This window comes from Carettochelys insculpta, chromosome 6, assembly GCF_033958435.1.
Source record: "Carettochelys insculpta isolate YL-2023 chromosome 6, ASM3395843v1, whole genome shotgun sequence".
Lineage (NCBI taxonomy): Eukaryota > Metazoa > Chordata > Testudines > Carettochelyidae > Carettochelys > Carettochelys insculpta.
The window spans coordinates 102,806,508-102,832,496 of NC_134142.1; the positions used below are offsets into that span (position 1 = coordinate 102,806,508).

General features: G+C 40.1%; 1 protein-coding gene across 6 annotated transcripts in view; it reads left to right on the forward strand.

Moving 5' to 3' along the window:
- The first annotated feature begins 1,270 nt into the window (after positions 1 to 1,270).
- The window catches only part of RIC3 (RIC3 acetylcholine receptor chaperone), a 48,684-nt gene continuing 23,965 nt past the window's right edge, over positions 1,271 to 25,989 (forward strand). For 4 of the 6 annotated variants that reach the window (XM_074997706.1, XM_074997711.1, XM_074997707.1 and 1 more), the window contains exons 1-5: positions 1,271 to 1,460; positions 12,165 to 12,379; positions 13,938 to 14,016; positions 17,082 to 17,175; positions 24,738 to 24,886. In XM_074997706.1, coding sequence (XP_074853807.1) covers positions 1,325 to 1,460; positions 12,165 to 12,379; positions 13,938 to 14,016; positions 17,082 to 17,175; positions 24,738 to 24,886 — 673 coding nt within the window. In that variant the 5' untranslated portion in view covers positions 1,271 to 1,324. Of the gene's footprint in view, positions 1,461 to 2,041; positions 2,142 to 12,164; positions 12,380 to 13,937; positions 14,017 to 17,081; positions 17,176 to 24,737; positions 24,887 to 25,989 lie in introns of all 6 variants that reach the window. The other 2 variants (XM_074997710.1, XM_074997709.1) reach the window with 2 other exon arrangements.

Here is a 25,989-nt window from a genome sequence, read left to right on the forward strand (position 1 = left end):
AATGAAGCATATGTAAATTAGTTTCATTTGCATTTCTGATTCCCCTCATTTGCACTCCTCTTTCAAAAGGAATGCAAGTGTAGACACAGCTCTAAATGTTCACAGGCACTACTTTGCATCCTATAGGGAACCAAATAATTTTCCCTGCCTATTAAGGCTCACGGAATGAAAAACTAACAGATCTCTGTTTGTGGAACCAAAAAGGTCCCACAGAAGCGATGAAGGGGTTGAGGCAACAGATAGGCACCCCAAGGGAAATGAAGATTTGGGAATTTCTAAAGACCCAGCTACTCCACACACCTGAATCGACTGTGAGGTGTGAACCAGGGAGATAAGAATGGCCTACCAAAATTTAGGGGTGATCAGGAAGTACAAAACTCTGATTTCTTTGGTGGGAGAGAAGTCTGGTTGTAGTCCTGAAATGGTGCCATAAGGCATTGGGACTCTAGTCCAGAATTTCAAACTGCTCCAATCCAAGGACTGAAAATGCTACCCACAGTACATCACTCCTTGGCTATATCTGCACTAGCCCCTGCCTTTCAAAACGGGTGGGGGCTAGTGAGGTGCTGCCATGAATATTAATTAGCTAATACCAAGTTATTAGTTGTTGAAAAATACCATTTCCCATTTCTGTTTCTTTGTTCTTAAATGTTTTGCTAAAACCTGCTTGCACTCCATTGAGCATTGCGCTGCCTTTCTTAGCAGAGGACACAAACCTAAACCTCTGGGTGAGAATGAGGAAAAGCATATGCCTGGCGCAGCTATTTAGCATAATAAGGATGCTTAATAGCCTATGATAATCCATTAACCTTACATACCACTTCCCCGGTGTGCGCCGGCTCACTCCCTACTGCGGAAAAGCCCGCAGCAGAAAGCCCGCATTGCAAGGGCTCCGTAGGGGGAATGTGCCACACGGCAATGAGTTTTATTCCCGAGACTAGCGCCCAGCGCCTATCCGCGGCCCCCACCGGTCAATTTCTGCTGGGCGGGAGGCTGCGGGCGCTGGGGGAAGCTGGGGATATACTTCTCAGCGATGCGCCCAAGACCACTCGGGGCGCAGCGAGGGAAGCCGGGCCTCGGGGGTCACTCCGCCTCAGCAATGCGTCACCCGCTCACGGGATGGGCGCGCGCAGCCCCAGACGAGCACCAGCTCCGCACTGGAACTGCAGAGACTGAGCGTGACATGAATCACTAACGCGCATACTCCAACCTTTCGGCCACGCGCCGGAAATACGTCTGGGTCACACAGCTCGGACGGTGTGCCGTGAGGCAGCCGGCTGCCGTTCGCGCTTCGCGCTCACTCCTGCGGCCCTTGTGGGCGGCCATGGCGTATCCGACCGTGCGGAAGGTGGCGATGGTCTCTTGCCTGGTGCTGTGCGTTTCCCTGCTGCTGCCTAGGACCTTCCTGTCCCGGAGCGGGCGGCGGGAGCCCGGCAGCATCCCGGCCGCGCCGCCTGAGGGTAAGCGGCCTCCCCCGGACCTGGCTGGGACTGGTTCCCGCAGGGACGTGGCGACTATTCGCATCCCTATCCGGGACTTCAGCTGCTGAGCTGTCAGCGGCCCCCACGCCTGGGGCAGATCTCCGTCCTCCAGCGAGGGGCGTCGCTGTTGAGTGCAGGGCGTGAGGGCCTGTTCTGGCTGTGTTCCCCGTTTGCAGAGGGGCCGGGGGCGTGGGGGGCGCGTTTCTTCTGCTTGCTGTGTCTTACCCCACCGGGCCAGCTTCCCCGGCAAAGGCAGCTTCTGCCTCTCTGCCCGAATCCGACTAGAGGGGAACCCACTCTGACTGTGACTACCCCGATTCTGGCTCTAGGCGCAACTGGAAGCATCTTGTACTGTTTAGGAGCCCTAGCTTCGGGCCAAGACCCTGTAGTAGTAAACGTGACAAACGAGGCGAAAAAGCCAGCCCCAAAGACCTTACAGTTGGTAGATGTGTGCATTTCAGTGCATAGTGTTTCTAATTCCAAGAATAAGCTTAAGAAGAAAGTGCCAAGTTTAAATTATTCTCGGCATAGAATCATGTCGGTACTTTGTCTTCCTTTAGTGCCAGGATTTCAAAGCATCTTACACACTTAAACATCACTACATCTGTGTACATTATCCACATTTGTAGCAATAAGGGAACTGGATCAAAGTAGTTAAAGGTAAGCCATCAACTTTAAAATTTCCTTGTAGTTACTGAATCAGTGCACAGGACATAGGAGGCATTGGATGTATTCAGTCTGTTACTGGCTTATTATGGGTTTGTGAGTTTGGGGTATAAAATACTATGGGATCTGCATATCTAAATTTAAATGGTCATTTTGTTGCCCTGTTTTGTAAGAACGTGTTGGCCTAGCCAACAATTCCCTGAAAGTATTTTATAGTGCCTGGCTGCAGCTCACCTCCCTTAAAATTACAGGTTTAATTTCTATGGTGATGTTTGTCCAGTGCTTGCATAAAATGCGTTGGTGGCTTTTGGAAAGAAAAGTATTCTATATATATAATATTCACTAAATGTGTTTTCCATCTCACCTGTTCTTATTCTCATTTCAGAGATCTTTTGTATACCATGAGATTTCAAAGGCGAAGTATTAGTTCAGTGTTCCCATCTCTGATTCAAATACCTTTTAATAAACTCTCTCAAGTGTTGTTTTATTTCTAAATGTGTATAGTAAATTTTACTTAAGTTATATAAAGGGAAATCAAAATACAGTGTCCTTCATTCATTGTGTTCTGTCATTATTTCAAAGAAGCTTTCTTCTGTTTTTTATATTTTGCTTTTGAAGTTTCAAGAAATAAAACTTCATTTGAATCACTTACGTTGTTTAGTTTCCTACTCTAATATTATTTCTGATTTTTGTTTCCAATGTAACACATTTTCATAACTTTGACATATAATTAGGATTAATTTTATGTACAGTAAAACAGTACTTTAAAGTATTGCACTTACATTAACCTCTTTGCTTCTTATTCTTATATCATAATTAACTAGACTAGTCCCTTGTGTAGAGTCCTATATGTATCAGCGGGGTTCTGCATTGGGGAAAGGGATCTAAGCTAGCAGATCTGATTGGAGGAGTGGGGATTTAAAAGGTGACTTCATTGTATAGCATCTCTAATAAATTCTATTTTCTTCTAGTTTTGTAGCATTGATGCAGTACAAAGTAGAACTGCTAAGCTTTGCTAACTCTGCTCTGCCTCAGATAATCTAAGTAACTGAAAGCAAACTTGCTAAAAGACTTCATTTTGCATCCTGATGCCTACCATAGTGCTTATATAGTAGAGGTACACAAGTCCAAACTTGTTGCTATTGTTCATATTTCACATTAGTTCAGTAGAGATTTACATGTTATTTTTTTCTTTTTGAATGTAATTCTGCCTCCTTGCTTTCAACATGGGAGATAGAACATTCTTAAATGTCTAGTATCTGTTTATTGGGTACCACATTAAGGACTTGATCTCACAAGGTGCTTAGCCCTCTACCACCATTCCATCAAAACTTAAACACTTGACATCAGTAGGGCCAGTCATGGTTAAAGTTAAGCTTGAGCTGTAAGTGTTTGGGGGGATCAGGGACAGTGCTCAACATCTTCCAGGATTTGCCCCAGATTTCATATTCTGATGAGAATGTAGCCTCTGTTAGTTGCACAACATCTGTTCAGAGCATATAATCCATGTTTTCAATTTGATGGCAGGAGTTTCATTACAGTTTTTACACAGATCAAGCTTTTTTATTTTTTTCATTAGAATACAAAGTAAATATTGATTAAACAGCCCTTTTTGTGTCTATTTGTCCTCTTGAGTGAATTGATATTGTAGTTACTGTTTAAATACTCTAGAAATTCAATCAGATAATGTCATTTTTAAACTTGAAGGAAATGCCTTAACTCTTGTCTAAATAAAACATGCTTGAAGTTTTCTGCTATTAGAATACAACATTGTCTGAAAGCGAGTTATGAGACAAGTCTGTAACTTAGTATGGGAGTGTCAGTTAGTGTAACAGTAAAGCTGTGTTCTGAAGTTTTGGGGTTTGTTTTTTTGTTTTTGTTTTTTTCCCCCCAAGCAAGCAGTAAACCGCATAGCTATATGAGTTTGCAGTACAGGTGACACATCTTTGATGTCCACTCTGCCATTATGCAAAAGGCTACTTTAAATTTATTTAACAAAACTCTTGTACAATAAACTCTTTCATATCCAGAATTGAATTATCTGGAAGTCCCAAATAACTGGCATTTTAGCCATAAGTAAATTTCAGTTATGTTTTCCGTAACTACATATAGTGAATGTAAACACAAATACAGCAAATATGGTGTAAATTTACAGTGTAAACTACTACTGTTGGTAAATGAAGTACTTGGCGTACATTTGTTTGTTTCTTAATATATAATCTTGTTTTTCTGTAGTGTTATGCATTGCTGGGTATACCTCTCTATTATCCAGAATATTTGAATATCCAGCAACTTCGTGATCCTGGGGTGTTGGATATGAAAGAGTTTACAGTATGTACTGAAATCAATGCCTGTTTACATTATGTACAGTGTTAAGAGTTTGAAGTAAGATACTGGTTAGAGGGGGAAAAATAAAGCCTATAGTGATGCTTAACAAATACTTTAAAATATAGCCCTCAGTACTGTATTCTATGTATTATGTGAGCGTGATTGTTTTAATTTAAAAACAAAACAAACAAACAAAAAAAAACCCCCACACAAAACCACATTGCATCTGTATGGCAAAAAATATTCCTGAACAATGGTTTTTTAGTTAATCTGCAGTTAGTTCTATGTTAATTTTTTAAGGATTTTTTTCCTCTTACACCGAGAGATCAGTCTTCAGCAACTGGAGCCTGACACAATTAGCATTTGTATTTCCTTTAGTCAGTGAGGTTTTGAGAGAGAGAGCTTTTCAGTTTAGGTCAGAGTAACTATCTTGTTCTTTTCCCCTTCTCTCTCCCCCCTCCTCCTCCTTGCATGGTTTAAATTTATTAAATATGTGTAATTTGATGACAATTTCGTGAGGCAGATTCCCGAAACAATTTGTTTAATGTGTTTTTTCTCAACTTTAAACTTCCAAGAACACAGCAAGTTCCCTTTTTTAAAAAGCCATCATAAGAAGGGTTTATATAAGAAAGCTGAACAGATGCTGTGTTCAGTACATCCTGAGAAGAAATTGCACTGGTTGCTCATATGGAAAGTGTATATAGTAGTGTCCTTACTATTTCCTTAATAGTTACCAGTAGCTCAAGTGATGTAAGTTGTGCCAAGAAAATAATGTAAGATTGAGTTAAAATGTAAACTATCGCCTGTGAAGAAAAATAAAATATCTAGGCTGGGTCTACATGTGCCCCTTCCTTTCGAAAGGGGCATGTTAATGAGCAGGTTTGAAATATGCTAATGAGGCATTGCAGTGAATATGCAGTGCCTCATTAGCATATTTTGAACCTGCTCCTTAACATGTCTCTTTCAAAAGGAAGGGGCACGTGTAGACACAGCCCTAGTGGGAGTTGAAAGCATAGAAAATAGTTTTTTTAATGACCAGTGACTTAAACATCAGCTTGTAATGGGGCTTGGAAGAAAAAGGTTAACATAATTTGGGCCTCACAGGCAGAGATATCCCGGAGGCTGTCAACTAGGGCTTGACTGTACCTGGAATAATGCATTTCATTCCAATTAGAAAGATAATGGCAAACTAGAGACTGTTCAGAGAGAGAAGCAATAAAAGTGATTTGCTGGCTCCAGGGAAAATTTAGATTAAATAGCAGGAAAAACTGCTAAAAATGAAGTGCATTAGTTTGTTGCATGGTCCCTCAAAAAGCATTGATAGAGGCAAACTGGCTTATAACATATAATACTGGACTGAACAAAACATGAGAAAATATAGGAAATGGGAGTGAGGTGCACTGAACTTTTTTTTTTAATTCCTAATTCCAATGCTTGTCTGAAAAACAGCTCTCTTTACTCACTATGATGAAAACCCCCCAGAAAAAGCATAAATGTCACAATGCAGACCATAATTATAAAGAGCTGTAAGTATAAACTGAATGAAGTTTTCTCACAATACAAAAATTTGCATTCTGAAAGTCAAGAATGTTCTTGTGCTTCATGGCTATTCGTGGAATTGGGTAATAACACATTATGTGAGGGAGTAGACTGGGTTGGGCAATAATTTTTGAGGGGGGGGTCGCTCCAAGAATTTGGAAAGTGGCCAAAGGCTGCACTCTTCCATCTTATGAATGAAAGAGATGTGGGGTCTGGAATTGAGGTTGGGTTTAAAAGGGAACTTAAGGTAAGGAACTGGAGTGCAGGAAGGGGGGCTGTAGGGGTTTGGCTAATGCCCTCAGGTAGGGGACTGGGTGCGAGGTGGGGGTATGGGTGGAGGAGCAGGGCAGAGGATTAGGATTATATAGGGAAGGAGGGAGGGTGGCTCTGGCTGGGAGACTTAACTTGGGTAACTCCTAGCCAGCAGCCCAGCTGATTTTTCAGGCAGGCTCTCCTGCCCAGCCATGGCAGGAGCCATGTACCCCTGTGAATACGTATGAACTTGATGGGATTGGGAGAGGTGCTTCAAACAAGAAGCTCCCATTGGTCAAAAACAGTCAATGGGCCTATGACACTTCTTTCTCCTCCCCTCTGGCTTGTAGCTATTGAAAAACCAAACAGGGCCCTGCAACTGCTTTTCTGAGCAGTATGTAGCAGGAGTGGGGCAGGCAGAGAGGAGACCAAATTTGGTGACTTGGCAGGTCAGATCCAGCCCCCCCAGCCGTATTTTGCCCAGATCTTGAGTAGATACTTGCTTTATAGTTTCTTCTAGCTCTTCTGTGCTATGGATGGGACTTGATGTTTTATCATGAAGCCACTTTAATTTCAGCTAGCTGGAAGGTTATCTTAAAAAGGCAAATTTTACCTTGTGTCTTTTGGTTAATACAGCATAGAAGAGCTTTTATTATGTCATGGTACAGCAGTTAAAAGTTAAATGTCATAAAAATCTCATTGTCAATGGAATGAATTGTTTGGAGTTTGCTGTTAGGCTCACTTAACAACTTGCACTTACATAATGCTTTTATCCTTAGAATTCAGGGTTTTACAAAAATAGGGTAAGTTTATTTAAGTAAACTAAAGCACAGAAATGAAGTGATTTGACTTTCCACATAGGAAGCCAGTAGCAGAGCTGTAACCAGACCTCATATTCTTTGACTCCTAGGCTTGTGTATTTAATTCACAGTTTTTGGAGTGGTTAGGACACTAGACTGCAGTCATTTCTTTGCTCTGCCACAGACTTCTTGCGTGATCTTGGGCAAATCACTTAACTTCTGTGTGGGCTCACTTCTTGCCCTGTACAAAAGAATTTGTGATCCCGTGGGGCAGAAGTCTTCTGTTATCTGTTGCATGTAAGAATACCTACCAGGACTGTCCTGGCATCCTCTTGGCTGCTAATCTGGAACGACGTGCACTTTTTGAAATATATTGTTTTTTCCTACCTCCTTGTGATGTGGGAATACTGACTCTTAGTGCAAACAGGTGTATGTAAATCTAGCAGAACTAAGTGAATCTTAGGGAGTCTGTCTAGGTAAGGGTGGTCTAATTCAGTGGTTCTCAACCAAGGATATGCATAGCTATAGGAATACACTGAAGTCTTCTTGGAGGTCCATAAGGTTGTTTAGATAATTGCCTAATTTTACAAGCGGCAAAACTTGATTGCACACTAACATAGGCCATGTCTACACAGGAAGCCTCTGTTGACAGCAGTTATTGTTGGAAGGACTTCCTGGCAAAACTTGTGTTGACAGATCTCATCTACACAGAAAAGCAGATCGAAAGAGCAATCCGCTCTGTCGACAGAGAGCAGCCAGACTGCCCGGGCCTTTCTCGACAGAAAATGGCTCATCAGAAGCTCTGCAAAAATATGGCTGCCTGGTGAACCGGAAGCCCTGTCTGCCTACAAAAGAACCCCAGAGCTTCTACACAGCTGTTTTGTTGACAGGAAACGGTTGAGAAAGGTGTTTGTATCTGACCAAGGAGAGATATAATGCTGCCAGCGGATGTGCTAGGTTTTATTGACAAACTATCAACAGTGCGCATTTGCCATGTAGACGTGCCACCTTTTTTCAGCAAAAGCCTGGTTTTACCAAGGAAAGCCACTCATGTAGACATGGCCAAAGTGTAGAAAACAATGTTGGAGTGCATAAGGAATAGCATGGGAAGCAATACCATTATAGAAAACAGTGATACACCATTACACAGGCTATTAGATTTGTTATGGCCACCTGTCTCAGAACAGGTGTTACGAAAATAGTCTGTAGAGTGGGCAGAGGACACATGTAAAAGACATGCAATAAGAATATTAGAGCAATAAAAAAACTTCCTCTTGAAGAGAGCTTGTAAAGATTGAGACAGTTATGGTGAAAGGAGACCTGATAAAGTATACAGAATAATGGGTGTTACTGAGAAGGTAAATGGGGAGCGTAACATCCGAAGAAAGAACATGAAATTAACCCAGACAAAGTCGTGGCACCAAAAGATGTATGTTTATCATTTTACAGACCTGCTTTATAGTCATCATCACCACCCCTTCATTTATGCACCATCTGTTTGGATATGCAAGCTCTCGGGGCAGTAATCTTTTGTGTGCCTTCTAAGTCACCAAGCATGCTGCTGGGGATTGCAAATAAACATTCACCCTCTAGATGAGTGCCATAGAGGGACTTGGAAAAATTAAATTAATTAATTACATAATGAATAGTAACATGAAGCAGTAATGTTAATAGTATACCCTGAAGGACCTATTTCAGGTAATGACATCTGGAACCCGTCACCAGTTATCAGTTTGAATCCAAACCAGGACAATAATGAATTTACTGGCTGTTGGATGCTCATCAGCCTCTGAATTCTGGTGGTCTCAGCCCAGTTGTTCCTGGATGTCTGTCCATACTATAAAACCCAGTACAATTTCACAAGTTACCTGATAGGTTGTCTCTGCAGAAAACTATGGAAGCTGGACTAAGCCAAGGGCAGAGATGGGTGAGGAAGCTTACGCTGGAAGAGCATAAGTTGCAGCCACTCTCTGGACAGAGGATTTCATATTCCAGAGATGTCAATCAGGCATCTTTTACAAGCACTAAGTTCATGTGACACAACACAATAAAAACTGGTAACAGCATTCGTTTATGAGGATTGCAATTTTTCACGATCAACTGATTTTTAGGGAACTGTTTCAAATGGCATTGGGTAGAAATACTGTCTCTGTGAACATTTTAAGTTTTTATAATAATTCCAGATATTTTAAATCTATTTTTCCCATTTAACATGGCAAATGCATAACATGTTTCCATTTTCCTTCTGTCTTGTCACAAAAGTGCTTGATATGGAAACAGTCTTTTATAAGCACTTGCAACCAAATATGGAGTAATGTTTCCTAATATGTCAATTTGTGAAAATTGCTTTTTTAAAATTACTTTTCATTACTTTTTGTCATAGCCTTGATTTCCTTTTGCAACACATAGAATACTTGAGCACTGATTTCAGTAAGACTTTACATAGAGAAAATTATTGTGTATTATTGCATACAAAGATCCTGTATAGTTGTGGTCATGTTGCTGCTAGTGCTTCTTGCTGTTGCATTAAATCACTGCATTTCTGTCAGGTTTTAACTACTACTGGCACCAAAGATTATTAGAGTTGAAAGAGATTGGAGGAAAAAAAATCTATTTCCCATTATTTACTGAGGACTTGACAGCACTCTGCACTCCCCTATTTCACTTTCCCCTATGTAGTCAAAGTAAGGAAAAAGATGGGAAAACATAAAAAAAAAAATAAGAAACTGTCATTGTAAAATTACAGAAAAACTCAAGGGCGGGTGTAATACCAAACTACCTTTTTTGAAAATGACTATATTTCAAGTTGACAATGTCCCTTTAGGTCTAAGTGTATTCCTTTAGGTAAATTTTAGTTTTTAAAGGGTAGTTGAAGCTTCACAGAGAGCAGAAAAGTAATCAATATAAAAACAGTTATCTGTGTCACATTTTGATCCTGTAAATCCCACAACTGACCTCTTTTTTAAACAAAGGTCATTTTAGTGAATATGAGAATTTTCCAAAGAATTTTTCCAGCTCCTGCTGCTTACTCCTTGGCTAAAGTGACAGGCTGTGTCTACAGTACAGAGATCCTTCAAGAGAAGGTCTTCCAGAGGCCAACTTCTAAAAAAAACTTCTTTCAAAAGAGTGTGTCCACACAGAAAAAAGCAGATTGAAAGATCAATCTGCTCTTTTGATAGTGAGTGTTCACACAGCCCTTGCTTTTGACAGAATGGATCAGGCAGTGAAAAATCTGGTACCATGAGGACAGCTCTTTCAAAAGAAGGGCCTGCAGAGCTTCTCTGCATGATTTTTTTTTTTTAGAAAGAATCTTCCGCATCTGTGAGAGGAAGAGGGCCCCCGGAAAAAGGGCCGCATTCTTTTGATTTCAGATCGAAAGTGCATTTTGTGTGTGGATGCTCCACAGGCTTTTTCAAAAAAGGCCTGACTTTTCCGAAAGTCTTGCAAGTGTAGACACAGCCACAGTGTTTTGTATGTAATAATTGTTTCCATAGCAACCTTTTGTTACAAGACATTCTTGCTATAACTACAAGACTCTTGTAAGTAAGCTATGCCTTACAAGGTACGCTTTTAAGAATTCAGTAAAATGAACTACAGTAGCTCTGAAAGAGCTGTTAGAGCTGTTTTGGTTGTCAGTTCCTGTGTTCCATTCCCCACCCCTTCAAAAATACTCAGGTGTTGCTCACAGACTGTAAAAATTAATGATTAGTTGAATTAGTATTTCAGCCAGGATTTTATTTTGCTGTGTTCCGGGTAGCCTACCGCCATAGCCTTTCCAAATGCAATGTCCCAGGTGCCTGGCTCAGAACCAGTTTCGGCCCATTCATGTCAGGGACGTAGAGCTTTTGTAGGTGGCTTCAGTGACTCACCTACCTGGTCTTAGCTGCTGCTCTGTTCTTAGGACAACCAAGTTCAGCAGCCTACTTTGTGGCTTCTCTGTGTCTCTGACTGCACTCTGGACTTCAGCTCTGACTCATGTTGCCTTGTTCCATGGAACAGTGCGGGAAGATGACATCGCAGTTCAATTCACTCCCCCCTTTGTAGAGAAAATTTGAGCGCAAAAGGCAACTTCAGGCATGTTAAGGAGGCAGGGAAATGACAAATTCCATGGCAAAAAATGCTTAATTCTGTGGTATGTTATAAAAATACCAGATTCCATTCATGGAGTCCCTATGACCATGCTTGTGGCAAATGAGACAGTTCACTAGAAGTAAGTGCAAGCCAGCATCAGTTCCTTAATGTATGCTAAATTCACATTTTCAACATTATCACCAGCCCTGAAGGCTAGAAAGTGTTTTTTTCTCAAATAGGGAGAACAGATTCTGTAGTTCGATTCTGGAGCAAGACATGAATTCCATGGCAATTTTTTGTAATGGCAGGCAAGCAGGCAATGTGGGGTCAAGTCTGTGCTGGCTCCATGCTCATGTTGTCTTGCTCATTGTAGCTATTGCTCTCTTCATTATCTCTCTCTTCATTTATACTTTTGTAACTCAATAATTTGTGCCACCAAACAGCTTTCTTGAATTAGTAGTAATTAAGGTAATACATATTAATTTCTTACATGAGCTGTACATAAGCCGGAGTAGTTTACTCTGCCAACTAAGATCACAATTCTGCAACACGCTCTGCTAGTGTGGACACCTTTAGGGTTCCTTGAAGTACATGGGTACTGCGTTTGCACTAACATATTCTGATGCAGAATTAGGCATGTCCCAGGAAAGATATGTGTTTAGGTGAGTTGCATCTAGGGCACAGAACCAGGAGTAACAGCTTCTGACTGCTAAGCCAATCACTGACCTTGATGTCTTCATGGTCTTGGACAAGTTATCTGTTTACCTCAGTTCTTTACCTTCATGTAGCTTGTTCTTTACCTGTAACATGGGTGCTGAAATTATGACCACCAGTTTGATGATATGCACACAGAGCATTATTGAAAAGATAGTTCACAATTTTAGCTGCAACAATCTACCATTTCTGCGATGCAAGTAGGGTATTTTAAAATAAGAACACAGAAATGAAGCTATCCATGCAAACTGTTTCAGTTCCATGCAGAACGGAGTAAAAGGTGACCAAAAAAAAAAATCAACTTGTTTTTCAGCAAAGACAAGTCGTTTTCCACCAAAGATGCATCACCAGATATCCCCAGAAGGCAGGTCTTCTGGTGTACATTTTCCGAGGTCTCACCTGGCAGAGGCAGTTGCCAAGGCAAAGGGTGTTGGAGGAGGAGGCGTCAGTGGAAGAGGTCTTGTGGGGCAGATCATACCCATTTATGGGTTTGGAATCCTTTTATACATACTGTACATTTTGTTTAAGGTAAGACTAAATATCTATCTCTAAAACACTGGTCTATCAGTGAAATCTGAAAAAAAAATCTAAGCTTGCGCTGTTTTTAAAAATCATTTATCCGAAACTACCCAACTCAGGCGCAGATACAAATTAGCTGGCAATTTATGGATTAGCGACAAATGGGACTAGTCTGCATGATAGGTTTTACAATAGTAAATGCTGTAATTAAAGATGTGTCTAGATTACAGCTTCAGGTATAATTTCCAGTTTGGATACATGTACCTATGCCAACTTGCTAAAACTAGCAGTGGGGATGGGACAGTGCAGCCCTGCCTGGTGCAATTTAGATGTATACTTAAGGTGCAGCAAAGGTCATTCTATAATTTAGGTCCTACTATTTTTAGCATTGATTATTTTTTTTTTCTCCACAAAGTTGGAGAGAAGTTGTTAAATCTATTTTAACTACCTAAGGAAAATATTAGATAGAGTAAATCAGCAGAGCTGTATTGCCTTTAATGGAATTCTAGTTGAAGATCAGGACCAAAGCGAAGGTCTAGAAAAAAATCAACGATTAACTACATCTCAGGTAGCTTGCTTTTTATAGCATCTTGTTACTCAGAAATCCTTAAGCTTTACCCTTATATGCGTAAAAATTGAGAAACTTGTGACTCCTCTGACATGTTCATATAGCAGGTGAAAGTGGCCCCGATACAACTACAGGCTGGGAAGGGTGCGAAGATTCTGTGGGGTTTTTATACCCTTTCCCACCTAGCCTGACAGGTACTGGAAGAGCTAAAATGGACATTGCCTTGATTCCAGTTATTCAGCATGCTGGTGTGCACAGGAGAGAAATTAGTCTTGCTGCTGCATAAAGGCCTTGTGCAGCTTCTTCCTTTGAATAAAGGGTGAACCAGGAACAGTGACTTGGTAGTCTCTGCTCAGGAGACTCCCAGGTTAAGAAGTGCAGAAGTGCTATTGCAGACTATAGGAAAGGCACTTTCATTGGGCTGGTTAAGCACTGTTCAACAGGATCTAACTTTTATTTTATACAGGTGAAAGGGAGTGACAAGAACATATAGTTTTTAGTAGATCCTGATGGTTTCTGTGTTGCTGTCAAGTGTTAGTACAATGTCAGAGAAGTACATGAATGGCAGAAATCTTTTGGTTTAAGAAAGACCAGCAAATAGATTGGAATTAATTCTCCCCTGCCTCTCTCCCCCAGAATTTTTAAGAGTCTGTCTTTGCCCAAACAAAACCTCTTTTAGTAGTGGGTGTTCTGTGTACAGATGGATTGTAGGCCTAGGCCATTTGGAATAATGTTCACATTTTTAAGATGTAAATGTGATATTTATCAGTTAAGCCCTTATTTTGGTTAAAAAATTATTGGTTGTAAGTATGTGATAGCATGTTTTGTTAGCTAGGTTTCCATTGTGTCTTTCATGATTGCTTGTTTTTCTCTTTAGTGGTATTTTTTCTGCTTAATTTTTAACAAAGTTTTGGCTCTCTGTCTTCCTAGTTTGATGCCTTTTGGGTTTCTGTAGTGCTGTTCTGTAACTCCTACAATAATAGGGTTTTCCACTTACAGCTCTCTTCCAAAGGAAAAACCACTACAGTGGAACGGAAATCTCCTGCTGCTATCCCTGGAAACATGAACAGGAAAATCAGTAAGTATTACTTCACAGGTGGTAAGAAATTACCCACACAACCATTTACGGTGGCTTTGTCTTCTCAACACGTTGTAAAACTGCTCTTCCTTTTATAGTTGATATTAGGTAGTAGTTTTTAACCAGTTGTTTCTCAGAATTTGGTCCAATAGGGAAATACAGCAGCAAGCATAATCTTATGTGTTCCTTTTCGATAGGGAAGATATTGTAAAGCAGATTACTGCTCCATCACTTTATAAATTAATGTGTAAATTAAAGGATTGATATGTTTATAATAAAATAAATAAAGAATGGGAATAACGTAACATGGTACCAGAAACATCTGTTCTCTTTAATTTGTTTCTCTTGCATAAACAATGTAGTGAAGGTTTTAACTACATCATGGCCATCATTCGTTAGTAATATAAAGGACACTCCATTTACAAAGCAACATTGCAAAGTACAAAGTCCTTGTTCTACCTGACTCCAAAGTACCATATGTAATATAATGTCCTAATCCTGCAAATCACTGCATATGAGCAAAATCAGTGGGACCCTCCACACAGACTCAGCACATTGCACAATTGGGGGTACTAATGGAAAGGACAGTTTCCATCTCCCCTTAAGCATGGAAGGAATTTGCCGATTCCCTGAAATCATCACTTTTTAAACCTGTCAGTCAAAGGTACAAAAAAGTAAATTTCACGATTTAGAGTTGCAGTAAATAAAATATTTTTCCATCGTGCCTGTCTAGAATAGTAGCAACATTGGTATATGGTAGTTTACATCTTCAAAGCATCAAACAAACATTAACTACGTAGTTTAAGTATGGGCCTGATCCAAAGGTCACTGAAAGCAATGAGACTTTAAATAAGACCAAAGTGCTGAAAGGCCAAATATATATTTTTAAATGGACCTACCTAGCGCCAAAAAGAGTTTTAATCTAGGGTAATGTTAGAAGCAAAGTTCTCACAGCTAAATGCTTTTTTTAATGTGTATATCCTAGGCAGTTACCAGGCTGTCTGTTATATTTTCTTCCCATTGCTACACTGTTTAACCTGCTGAAAGTTTGATAGCCCTAAGTAAAAGAAACAGACAACTCCCCCTGACACCCCATCACCCAGCTTTTGCTTTTTCTCCCCTTCCCGGGTTGAACAGTCACAATACTAATGAAATAACAAATCTACATGTTGGAAAAATTAATACATTAGCTTTGAAGCTCAGATAAGTGTTTGTAATAGCATTTAACAGCACTTTAATTAGTTGGCTCGATTGTAATAGAAAACACAAATCCTTGGCAGGGTATTAAAAGAACTATGTTCACAGATTCAGGTAGTATTGTAATAAGCATGCTATACATGTACATCAGATTGTTTTAAAGACTCACAGATATTAATGATAGAGTAAAAGCTTTTGATTCTGTTTTCTACTATTTTTGTTCCTAAATAGGGTTGCCAAATTTTTAGTAATTAAAATTGGTCACTCCAGCAGGAGTGCCAAAACCTCCCCTATTGAGGCCCCGTCTCTTCCCCTGAGGTCCCCCGCCCCCAGCCCCACACAACTGCTCTTCTCCCTCCCACCCCCATTGCCTATGCTTGTGCTCCCTCTCTCTCTTTCTCGCCCCATGCCTGGGTTAGGAGGGACTTGCCTGCAGACTGGGTCTGGACGCTGCAGCCATTCAACACAGGTAGAAGACAGCCCTGGCTGAACAGGAGCTGGTGCATGTGATGACCTGGCACTTACCTGTCCCCAGTAACCACAGTTTGGGTGTCTGGTCAGTAGTACTCACCAGAAACTGTCAGGTCATCCTTTCAAGCAGATTTTCCAGTCAACAGCTAAACCCCCCAGCCACCGGAGTAAAGAATCTGCTCACTAATCAGAGGGGAGGCATCCTAGTGGCCAGATTGCTGGCTTGGGATTCAAGAGACTGGATTCCTTGCCCTGTCATTAATTTGCTGTATGACCTGGGGCTCTCACTTTGTTTTTCCCTGCCTTTGCTTACCTTCCTGCCCTGTGTCTTCTTGTTTATTTAGGCCTCATTCCTCTGCAAGTTCAAACTCAGTAGTGCATAAAATTAAGCAGATGTTTTGTGGAATCATTGTATTTGTAGCATTCAAGGCCTGGCTGTAAACTTTGAAGAAGGGATATTTTCCTCTTACATGTGTGTGTGCTGTACAGGAGACCCTGTCTTGTTTGAGAGCTCTAGGTATGAGCATAATTCATGCAATAAATGTAGAGAGTGCGCCCTTCTTGCTACCTGAGAGCATATGGTATACTTGACTTCCTCGTGCACACATGCCACTCAACAGAGCTCATTGCTAATGCACTAGTGTTGTGGGGAAAAGAAGATGAAATTTAGTGCTTCTCCTCATGTAGGGCTGTGCCATGTCGGTACAATAAATTTATATATCTGGCATCTGAATGTTTCCGCCCCCTCTTGCTGCATCTTGTATGGGTACTAGGGAAGTACATGCTGTACTAGCAGCTCTACCCTCTTTAGACTGAATCCAGCCTACATCTTTGAAGGGGTAGTAATGGTAGAAAGGAGCCATGGCTCTACCCCCCATCCAGGCTGTGGTTGGCTCGTGTATACAGGTGCAAGCTCCTTGAGCTGTCTCCCTGGATCCTTGCACACCGTGGAGGGCCACTCATTATCAGACAGCAGAACAGGTATTAAACTTGAATAGCCTTGAATCTTTATTTAAGAAACAAATTCCTCAGGAACTGTTCAATTTACAATAATGCATTATATCACTGCATTTCCTTTAGAACATAAGGGTATGTGGCTCTTTTTTGTCAGATCATTTTCAGTCCACATATCAAGTGGTTGGTCATTAGCCATTCTGAGAAGGTGCTTTCTGTACATCTTTGTACCCTTTGGGAACCTCTCTGGAATGCTTTTATTTTGCCTTGAAAAGTGAAAGCAAATACTTCCAATAATTCTATGGAGACAGAGCTTTCATCTGCTCTTCTTAGATCCCTCAATCAGTTTTGGCTTGATAAAATGTTTGTGAGAAAACAAGAGTCTGTAATACTATTAGAGGAATAAGTTTGCAGAGCTGATAGGGATTATATTTGTGTTTCAGCTGACTATGAGCTCACGCAACTACAAGAAAAACTGCGAGAGACTGAGGCGGCTATGGAAAAATTAATCAATAGAGTAGGACCTAATTATGACAGGTAAGTGTTTTATATTACAGGAATTTAAAGAATTTCTGGCTCTTTAGAGTTGATAAACTTGGGGAAAAAATCTACTTTTTATCAAAATATAAATCTCTTGTATATGTTAAAATAATTGTTTCTACTTCATAATAGACACAAAATTATGCTCATGTTTTTCTTTTCAAGTCCCCCCCCAACCCCCATTCCATGTACTATGTAATTTGGAGGAGAGAGATGTCTAACCTGAATATTGAAAATAGCTTAGGCTCAAAAGCAAAGCACAATACACTATCTTTCATAGCCAATGAATTTTCTATTACCCAAGATCACTCCTTCATGCTCTGTTAGTGTCTCATGTTCTGAGTGCAACACAATAATATCGTTTTATTTTATATAGATGCCTCTTTGAATCTCTCTAATATGTTTCCTTAAGGGCAAGGCTGCATATTAACCTGCCCAGTAAGCAATTCTATCAGTTTAACTTGCAAATCCACTTATTTAGTAAATATGAAAAAGGAAATTTCCTAAATATGTTTTTAAATATTTTTCTTTGATAATTTGTTCACTAATATTTGTTGTAAAGCTTTTTAATATATATACTATGTTTAAAATTTTGAAATAATGAATGCAGGTTCTTTCATAAACAGCTGAATTATTTTAAAAGATTCTAGTATTTGGTTGTAATATGAAAATTGAATACATTAAGATTTTGTTACAAATTTTGCAAAATTGCAAATAAAACTGTTCCCATTTCGTTTTATTTTTAAGCTTATACACTTCACATCCAGGATGAAAAACCTTAGCACTGCTCTAATTTTGTTTCCAATTGTTTATATGCTGTGCATTTTTTGTTTATTTAAGAAAAAAGAGGTGCCAGTACTCCACCTGCTCCCCACCCCCAGCCAATCCCATGGCTGGGGATTGCTGAAGTGTGGGTACTCAGTACTGGCAAGTATCAGTAGGAAAAAAGCACTATTTTAAGTTATTTTTAAGGGCTTGATCCCATGCCCAGTGAAGTCATTGGGAAACCAGACTGAGATTTAGAAAACCTCCAGAAATGGGATTTGGAAGTGCAATTTTTGTTTGGACCTTTGCAAAAATCGGATTGATGTGTAAAATTTGTTTCTGGATTAAATGCTGTTCTCCCATAGGTGCCATCTGCACAAATCTCAGCTGAACAGTAAATTGTAGTAGTTCTTGTAGGCCTGGCGTGATGTAAGTAACTAAATATGGGAGTGTCCTGATTTTGTGGAAGACAGGATTTGGGAGGTAACTAGACCAGAAGGCTGAAAACGTAAGGTTTGTGGTGAAGTAAATAAATGGGTCAGTAAGCTAGAAGACAGAATGTTTAAACTCGCTCAGACAAGATGAAGAACCACTGAAATCCATTTACATTAAACAAAATTATAATGGACAATAAATGTTGGGAGCATTAAAATAAAGAGTAAATAAATCATGGACAGTGCATGCTGCGCAGGGATTGTTCATTCATGGAAACTGAAGACTTTTTAAAGCAGTAAAAGGCTTGTTTTGTAAATATTAGCAGAGACACAAGTAAAGAAAGATCGGAGAAGGAACAGGGGCTAGAAACATACACAGCAATATAACAGTGTCTAAACCAAGAAACAGATCACATTTGTAATATAATATAGATGTCTAGATAGATAATCTGATTAAGTGCATGAAGAATCATAAAGCTTTGAAAGAATCTCAAAATTCTCTGTCTTCTCTCTTAAACAGATGTAATCCTTTCTCAGTTTATGAATTCAGTCATGCTCTTATTAGTTATTATAGAATCCAGTTAGGATTGGGGCTCTCTTAACTTTCATCTTTCTTGCTGGCTTCTATCACTTTGCAGTGGCCTGGAAGTCTATGCTAAATCTTCCTTGAGGAAGAACTCTTCTAGATTATTCCAAACTTCACTGAGATTCTGGTCACGGGAAAACATAGATACCTGGATGTGTAGGGCTCTCTCTGTTCTTTCAGGCTCTTACTAGAATGTTTAAATATGGGAGCAATGCTGCAAATATGTGAAAAATCTTTCCATATGTAGTCCCACAAATAGCCAAGACACATACCATACCATATTCCTGCTTTCAAGATTCTGTTTGATGAAGTGTATATCTCGAAATAATTTTCTGTTACGTTTCTATTCAAGATTTGTTTTATTCATATAACTGTTATTTGGTATTGAAATGACTAGCCATGTCTTCATCTTGGCTAAACTTATTCTGCCCGTGGAACATTTTGACTCAGGCATATTGTCTTTGATCCTTTGCAAAGTAATGAAGAGTGAGAAATAGAATCAAAATGGTGGAAAGTGAGTTAGCCTCTCATTACAGTTTCAGCTGACTGTTTTATCCCTTCTTTATGTTTACTGCTAGAATTGGCTCCTTAGCAAAATATTTTTTCACTTTATTGAGAGACTGGAAATAGGAAGCCGTCCTTAAAGAAATGTTGCAGATGTTGTCAAAATAATTCCACTAGAGAATATATTACCTTTTTTATCTATGCCTGGTTTGTACCATACTATAGACTGTTCACAGGAAAATATTTTAATTTCCTTTGTTATTAAACCAATTTAAGTTCTTTATAATGTCACCTTCATATACCCTAAATTTCATTTTCAGAATCTGACCTGTTAATCCATAAAAACACTACAACAAGTAACCTTGAATATATCTTTAATTCTCTGAAAGGATGGTTTAAAACACTCATTAACTCATTCCTCTCTACCTTGCAAAAAGATTTAGCAGCACATGCAGTATTGTTCATGAACTTAAAGTGCACTTTAACTCTGAAAAGTGATTTTCATATAGAATTTGCTTGGGTTACAATTAGAAAAATCTTTTTAAAGTGCTCATCCTACAAACTAAGTCTGGGAGGTGAAGATCTAAGATACAGGCTACAGCATCAGAACCAGCAGGAAAGGTTCTATAGGTCAGTCATACCTGTGCCCTCAGTCATACCTGTGCAGCCCCACTGCCCGCATGTTATATGCTTAGTAGCCATTTATACAGTCCCATTGAAATCAATACAAATCCCCAAAAATGTAACTCGAGATAATCTGAACACAATGAACTGGTGGTACTACAATTGGAATTTAGTTAACTATTCTGTTGATGATGCACAAACCAGCAAAGAATCTATCTTTCCTTCCTAAAGTGAGGCTATGCAGAAATGAGTGCAACAAACATTGAAATCTTTCTTTTACTTTAACACTTCAGTAAGAAGCTCTAATTTACATGGGTAACATCTATGCACGATAAAAAACTAGATTTGCTAGTTACTTTTCATAGTAGAGCTGCATTTTCATTTGACATCTTTTTGCAGTTTAAATTTTCTGTCATTCAGCATATCTGCTCCAGTAGGCTTGCTTTTCAGACTTGGATGTCTGACTCTGACAAGCAGTAGCTTCATTCAGGTGAGCACTAAGGTGCCCAAATATCTGTTTGATACACCTCTTTGCTTAGTGCTGTCTTGAAAGCCCAAGTGTAGTTTCAGGAAAACTCATTTTGGAAGCCGGGCTCCCTAGTTCTCTGAGTCCTGTCTGCTTATTGGCAAAAAAACATCTAATTTTCTCTCTGCAGTACTCGGTGCAACTAAAGAGCTGGATTTTATTCTGGCTTGTGCAATGAAATTGTCAAGTAATGTTCAGCTGCAAAATCTTTGCTTTTGGCAATTAGTTAGGAGGTAGAAATGACCCAGCTTCTTTGTAAGGTACCAACTCACATTTACAGAACCATGTTTTCCCATAAACAGGATAAATATGCTGTGGAAATTGAGAGGTAATAAATATAGAACCCCACAAAACCATTTTTACAGTCCCTCTTGTACCTCTAACTGCACCTTGATGGTGCTGTTTTAAGAGGATGAACATCAAAAGCTCCAAATTGAAGTGTATGGGACACTATGTTAGATTACAGATTTTCATTGCAATCATGATAGCTCCTTAGGAACTATTATGATCTCAGTGTAAGTATATAAAAACATTGCTGTACCTGCCAATGAGTATTTTGGGACTCCACAATGCAGCATGTGCCTCATTGACATGATAAATTGTAATAGCTTTTTTAGAGCTACAGTCAGGCACAGCTATGAATGAACTACTGCCACTCTCTGAAATGATCATTTCTTCCACTGCAAAATGTCTGCCTCCTTCTGTTACGCAATGTGCAGGCAGGCAATGTATTCCATGTGAACTTCTCCCTTTACAGAAAACTGGCACCATTGTTAAAGTAACATTTAAGTTTCACTTAACTACTAGTTTGAGGGCTTTGGTGCCATTTAAATAGTGCATAGGACTTGTGCTGCCCTTCTGCACAGGGGTGAATTTCACTTTCGAGTAAGTGATTTAAAGCAGGGGTGAACAAACTTTTTACATCAGGCCTCTCTCTTTGTCCCAGCAATTAGCAGGCCCCCTCAACCTGTCTAATGTAATCCAAACTGACAGAAATTTTGTTTATGTTACTATGAAAAAAACAGCTACCTATATCAACATTTTAAATGAGATGGATGAGCCTGAGACTCATCAGCCAATCGTGCTGTGCCCCCCTTATGAAATGTCTTGCCCCCCAAAGGGGACCCGTCCCCCACTTTGTTCAGACCTGATTTAAAGCCTCAGTGTAGAACCTTAACCAAGAGTTCAAATATAAGTAGTATAGTGGACTGACCATCTCTCAATAAACTTTTCTTTGTGCTAGAACTCTGCCTTAGCCCCAATTCAAGTATGCTCTTGTTGGCTGGTTGCCATCTCAAGATGCAGGTGACACTCAGTTTATATATATTTTTGTCTCTGGAGAAGGGGCATTGGGCTAGCAGTTGTCTTTCAGTTGCAGCCAGGGACAGACAGCTGACAAAATCAATTTGTTATGCTACGATACATTCACATGCCACAACTGCAAGATTCAGATATTTAACACTTGTCATCTGAGACCCAGATCAATTTTATAGCACAAATTCTGCCATCGTGGTATAATTTTATCAAACAAAACTGATCATGTCTGTAAAGACTTGCCCTTTGGAAATTCATTACCGTCTCTCAGAACTGCCGCCCATTGTTGGTTGACATAACTGGAGTGAATAAAACTCCAGGTTCCATTGCTAAAGTCAAAGTAAAAATGAGAATGCAAGATCATAAAATCTATCAGTTCTGTGAACATTACATCTTTTTTTTTCTAGTGTCAGACTATAGAATTTTAGCTATAGTGAGAGTATGAGTAAAGTACAAGTGTCTTTTGCTAGTGAATGTATGTCAGTGATGGCATGTGGCGGCAGTGAAGAAAAAAAATAACAGGTCAATCAGTCATCCAGTTGGCCCATATTTAATAGCTCTCAGATGATGCTTACAGCTCCCATCTTTCCCAGAGCAGATATACTAGAGTGGAAGTTGTGCACAGAATAAGGAAGCCATGGAGAGACCGCCCCCCTGCATCTTCAGTTGTGTGTTGAACTCCTGATAGGCATGTCTCTCCTTGACATAGGCAACACAAGCACTCCCACAGCCCATGTGAGCTTGCTGTTCCTTATTCAGGCTATCATTCAGAGTGTGCCCCATGTCCAGATCAAAAACCTTTTCTGCTGGACATCTTGGGAGTGGAGGTTGTTCATAACTCTGGAATGTTCATAACTCTGTACTAAGTATTATGGTTCTTTCAGAAAATTACAGGAGAACATTGACTGAACACAACTTTGAAACTTTACTATTCAGGAGAAAATTTCAGCATTTTACTCTCATAATTTAAATGAAACATGCACAAAACCATTTCCTTACTTGCTAAATCTTTTTCTCCTTTTAAGCTTCCCCTTTATTTTTAGTAGTTTGCATTTATCAGAGTAATGTATTATATTTTCCTTTTTTTGGTCTCTACTGCTGTCTGATTGTGTTCTTCCTGTTTCAAATGAGGTATGTGGTTGACCATTCATTTCCTAACCCTGGTGTTCATAGCCCTGAGGTTTTACTGTATAATGAGTAAAATCACACTACACATGCTATAGCCTAAACTCAGTTTGAAAAGTGCCCTCTTAGCAAACAAGATACTACTTACCTCAAGCTCTCATAGAGTTTTTTGGCCAAGATAGTGGAGAACCTTCTTTCACAAACCTGTCCTGTGGCAACTTGCTTCACCTTGATGAAGGATAAGTGGGTGTTCATTTGCACCTCAGATGTATTTCCAAAGTTCATTGTTTTTGTTGCAATATAGGATAAACCCTGCTGTTTTTTCTTCTGTATCTCCCTCAAATCTGTCAATTAATATTTTGCTCAAATATTAAACAGGCATCCCTTGTGAACCACACAGTACTCAATTTGCATAAGCATCTCTTCCTTGCAACCCAACACGAATGTGAGGCTCTCCTTCAGGTGACTTGCTTTAGCTCTCAGATCTAGATAAACCCATCTTTGGAGAACTAAAACATAGATCCCATACCCAGATGATCTGTGTGCCCAACTGGGACAAAGAGGCGCCTGAATCACAGTCACACAGTTTAAATCCAGAGAACAGAATCTGGTCCACAGTCCCTAATCAGTTTGGCAGTTTTACAAGCCAAAGGCCCAAATTTGATGTCACACTGCATTTGTGCTAGCATAACTAGATGACTTCAGGGGAGCGAGTCCTGATTTACACTGCCATAAGTGATATTAGAATCAGACAAAGCTTTCAAAAATCACAGCTGTGCTAAACATATAGCTTTTTAGAAAGACAGCAACAGAAATAATTTGCTCAGGCTAATTGCTTCTCTGTTCATGGCATTTAATCAGCATGAGAGAATCAGACAACAGAAACAACGGATCACTTGGTTTCACCTAACAGGTGGGAATATGAAAAGACTGCTTGCTGATCTTTTTCCCCCCCAACTGCTAATGCTGTAGGACTATTATATGAGAAAAAGAATGTGTGATTACTGTACAATGAGCAGTTATAGCAAAGTGCTTCTAATGGCAAAGAGCCTGTATTCACTGGATAATAAAATATATCAATAAATAATGTGAAATTATACACCTGTAGAGACTATACTTTTGATGTAATCCTAAAGTAACCAAATTTCTCTCATCCCTATTCAAATCCAGATGCAACAGTTAAGGTTAACCTCAAAACACCCAAATTTTTCATCTCTGTTTCCTGCCCAGTGGAACTATCTTGTCTGTGATGCTTGATGATGACATTAAGTTGCTAACTGGCTTAATGATGGCGGTCAGTCTGCAAATAAAATACTTTAACTGGCCCATCAGAGTCCTGGGAAAGCAACAAATAAATATCTCCTGTCAGCAAGGAATCTTCATGGTGCTACACATGCTGTGGCATATACCATTTAAATTTTAGCGTAAGGTCTTAATGAAGCAACATGACAGGATGAGCATTTTTCTGTAGTTTCGCAAATAAGGATCTTCCAAGTTGCATTCAGCTTGAAGTGGCGGAAAAAGTTTCTAGAATACACATGCTGCATTCTTTACCGACCATGCAATGCCAGAACCTTAGTGTTTTCTTGTCCCTCTTTGTTTATCCTGTTGTACACAACTATTAAATACTGACAATACTATTAGCCGGACTCCTTCAGGAGCGGTGTTTGATGTTTTCTAGCAGGGCTCAAAATGTTACAACAGACCAGGAAAAGAGATTACTCCAGCAGCTCCGAGAGATCACTAGGGTCATGAAGGAAGGAAAACTCATCGATGGCATGTCCCCAGAGAAGGAAGCTGAAGAAGCTCCTTATATGGAGGACTGGGAAGGTAATTGAGGTCTTTTATTTCTCCTTTACTGTCACCTGTACAACGTAATTTTGCCCAAATTGGATTATTTTTCTCCAGCTGCAAACAGACTCTTGCACAATGTCCTCACATCTTTTCCAAAAGGTGGCCTGCAAGACTTTACAAGAAAGATTAGTTCTTCTTTGAGTGTTTGCTCATGTCCATTCCAAGATGGGTGTGTGCAGACACATGCCCAGTCATTGGAATCTTTTTGCCCTAGCCAGTAGCCATAGGGTCATTGCAGCGCCCCTTGGAGTGGTGCCGATATGGCGAGCAATATAAGCAACACCTGACCTTCCCTCCCAGCCCAGTTCCTTCTTGCCGGGCTGCGGGTTGTTGGAGCTCTTGCTTTCCTCTGCTCAGTTGTTTAGCTAGTAGCCTATTGTAGTAGAAATAGTGCTTGAAGATGTGTAAATAGTTTTAGTACTTGATAGTTAGTCTTAGTGTTTTAACTAATAGCCAAGGGGGGGCTTTCTGTCCCCCTCGGCACCGGGGAATGCCTAGCTCCCCAGGCTTTACGACTAGTTCAAAATGTGGCAAACATATGCCAAAAAGTGACCCCCATTCAGGCTGTTTCATTTGCTTGGGGGAGGACACTTGCATGATCGCTGTCCAATTTGTAAGGCCCTTAAGCCCAGAACTTTGAAAGATAGGGCTCAATACCTTAAAGTCCTCTTAATGGAGGCGGCTCTTAAGCCTCAAGAATCTCCAGCAGGAGTGGAGCCTCCTCAGTGCAAAGTGCACCAGCGCCATCAACTACAGTGCCACCTAAGGACTCTTGGCACCGAGAGTAGATGCAGGCATCATCACCTTCTCAGCACCATAGGAGTCAATCTCCAGTGCTGATGAAAAGGAAGAGGCACAAGAGGCATCGCTCACCGAAGTCAAAGCAGGGCAGCCTTAAGTCCAAGATTCCAGCACGCACTGCCAAAAGGCAGGAGGTGCATCTGTGGAAGCCAGTGTGGAATGGGAGCCTGGAGGCGCTGGACTTGCCCTCAGTACTGGAGGCATTTCAAGAGGCACAAGGACTTCTGCAGATAACTGTGCTGGGTTCTTCTCCATCTATGGAGGACAGATGACGTAGC